Source organism: Coffea arabica, chromosome 1e (genome assembly GCF_036785885.1).
Source record: "Coffea arabica cultivar ET-39 chromosome 1e, Coffea Arabica ET-39 HiFi, whole genome shotgun sequence".
In the NCBI taxonomy this organism is placed as follows: domain Eukaryota; kingdom Viridiplantae; phylum Streptophyta; class Magnoliopsida; order Gentianales; family Rubiaceae; genus Coffea; species Coffea arabica.
The window spans coordinates 13,337,491-13,340,098 of record NC_092311.1 but is presented as its reverse complement, the minus strand read 5'-3'; the positions used below and the strand labels follow the sequence as shown (position 1 = coordinate 13,340,098).

The window sequence follows — 2,608 nt, the reverse complement described above, 5'->3', positions numbered from 1 at the left end:
CCAAAACCTCTGAAGAAACTCTGATACCAGTTTATTAGGTCTGGTTCCAGGAAATTGACGAAAAGATTTTTGACAATCCCAAAAGATAAATAACAGAGCAAAAATAAATAAAATAGGAACACAAGAATTTACGTGGTTCGGTCAAATTGACCTACGTCTACGGGCGGAGAAGGAGCAATATTTTACTATGAAGAAGAGAGTACAAAAATACCTTAGGAAATTGTTCCTAAACCCAAAATATCTAATACTTAAAATACAAGAGAGTCCAAAATATTTTACTAAACAAAAGGTTTGATGACCCAAATGACCAAATAGCCCACTAAAACTCTCTTAGTTTGGTGCACTTAATCCCATCACAGGCCCATTATATTTATAGGCAACTAAGGGAAAAGTTCCCTTATACAAAAAGCGATGTGGGACAACACCACTTTAACACTTTGGACAAAGGCACATCCAAATATTGTAAAGGCAGCCTCTGTCTATTAAACCCCAACAAGGAAGAGACTAGATTTATCTTTGCCATGGATGCTTTAGATAAGCAAACAAAAGAGCTCTTCCCGGTATTTACCTTTTGGCCTGACACACTCTGATATAACTCCAAAAAATTATGAATCTGCTTTAAACAGTTCTTGGACAACCTAGTGAAAATTATAGTGTCTTCTGCAAATGAAAGTAACGAAATATGCTTACTAGCAGATTGATAGTACATCCTCCGACCCTTTGCAAATAAATCATGCATCCACCTAGTCAAGAATTCTGCAACAAGGAGAAAAAGAGCCGGGGATAGCAGGTCTCCTTGCCTAACACCATGAAAGGACTTAAAAAAACCCGCATTAACTCCTTTTATGAGAATTGAAAACCAATTATTGGACAACGTCCGGAAAACCAAATCAATAAACTACTCCCCAAACCCAAAAGCTCTCAGTACAAACATTAAAAAGGACCAATCTAGCCTGTCATAGGCTTTTTCCATATCCAATTTGCGAATTAAATTTGGCTCTTTTACCTTCTTGTCTATATCAAGCACCAATTCCTAAGCTAGGAGTATAGTATCATCAATATGTTTGCGAGGTACAAAACTACCTTGGTATGGGGAGATGATTTTCAGCAACACCTTAGCCAATCTAATAAATAAAATTTTAGATGAAACATTGCACAGACTTATCGGCCTAAATCCTTCCAACAAACCGCACCTTGCTCCTTCAGTACCAAAATGACCATAGTGCTTGTAAAACCTTTGGGTTGAGTAGCCCCAGAAAAGAAATCATGCACCGCCACCAATAAATCCATTTTAATAATTTCCTAACAATGCTGAAAAAATACAGTCGAGTATCCATCTGGCCCTGCCGCACTTTCTTTGTGGATTCTAAAAACTGCTTGTCGAACCTCAGCCTCCGTCGGCATTCCGTCCAACATCTCCACATCATCTTGGGAGAGCTTGGGTAGCTGAAATTGAAGACCATGCAAACGTTTTACCCCAGACGAATAACTAAAGAGCTACCAAAAAAATTCCACAGTCAAGTCTTGTATTGCCGAGGGTAATTCTACCCAACCATCATTATCATCTTTAATTCTAGCTATGTAATTCCTATTCCTCCTCTCCAGAACTAGCACATGGAAATAAGCCGTGTTTGCCTCCCCTTGTTTCAACCACTTAATTGCCGCCTTTTGTCTCCAAAAGTCATTCTCTATGGCTAATAATCTAGCATGCCTAGCTCTAGCTTCACTTAGTTGAGACCTATAGACATCTCCGCCTTGCTGATCATATATTGTTTGTATCCACTGCATTTCATCTTGAGCCTCTTGAATGTTCCGTTGGATATTGCCAAAGGCTTGGAGGTTCCAAGATCTCAGCTTTCTACTAAGTGCTACCAACTTTTGACAGAATGCCTCCATGCCCCGACCTCTTACAGGCTGATCCCATGACTCCCTTACTACTGACAAAAATTTCCTATGCGAAATCCACACATTCTGAAAACGGAATGAACCATGTCCCACCATGCTGCCTTTAGATTTCACTAACAAGAGAAGTGGTCTGAGCGCCCTCTCGACAAATAAGTCGAGTGAACAGAAGCATACATACTAGCCCAATCCGAATTAATAAATATGCGATCTAGCCACTGTCATACATAACCATTTGTCCAGGTGAATAGGGACCCATCAAATTCAACTATCGACACCCCTATCTGGGCCATACAATTATTGAATTCTTCCATATCCCCTACCCTGGAAGCCACCCCTCCCCTCTTCTCCGAAGCTGCTAAATCACATTAAATTCCCCACCTAACATCCATGGAACCTGTCACGCCCCGAGCCCGCATGTGCCCGTCACGTGGCATCCGCCGTATTCTCAAATCCTGCTCAAGAATACAAGGCATTATTTAACTAATCTAAACTTCAAAAGTATGAAATAATATAACTAAAATAATGTGCGGTATAAATCTCATAAAAAAGGAGTCTACGAATATCCTATATGTTCGTACATTTATTTTCTAATGGAAACAGCGGAATCGAAAATAAATAAGACTAACAACTAGAAGTAGTTAGCCTGCTAACTTCTATTCACTTAAAGCTAATAAAAGTCGTCCTCAGGGTCTTCTACATAAAC

General features: G+C 39.6%; 1 protein-coding gene across 1 annotated transcript; it reads right to left on the bottom strand.

Annotated features, from left to right (window-relative positions):
• Positions 1-1,302: 1,302 nt before the first annotated feature.
• Positions 1,303-2,001, bottom strand: LOC140016192 (uncharacterized). The gene is made up of 2 exons (XM_072069641.1): positions 1,549-2,001; positions 1,303-1,446 (listed from the first exon to the last, which is right to left on the bottom strand). The coding sequence occupies exons 1-2, from the start codon at positions 1,999-2,001 to the stop codon at positions 1,303-1,305; spliced, it is 597 nt and encodes a 198-aa protein (XP_071925742.1).
• Positions 2,002-2,608: the final 607 nt, after the last annotated feature.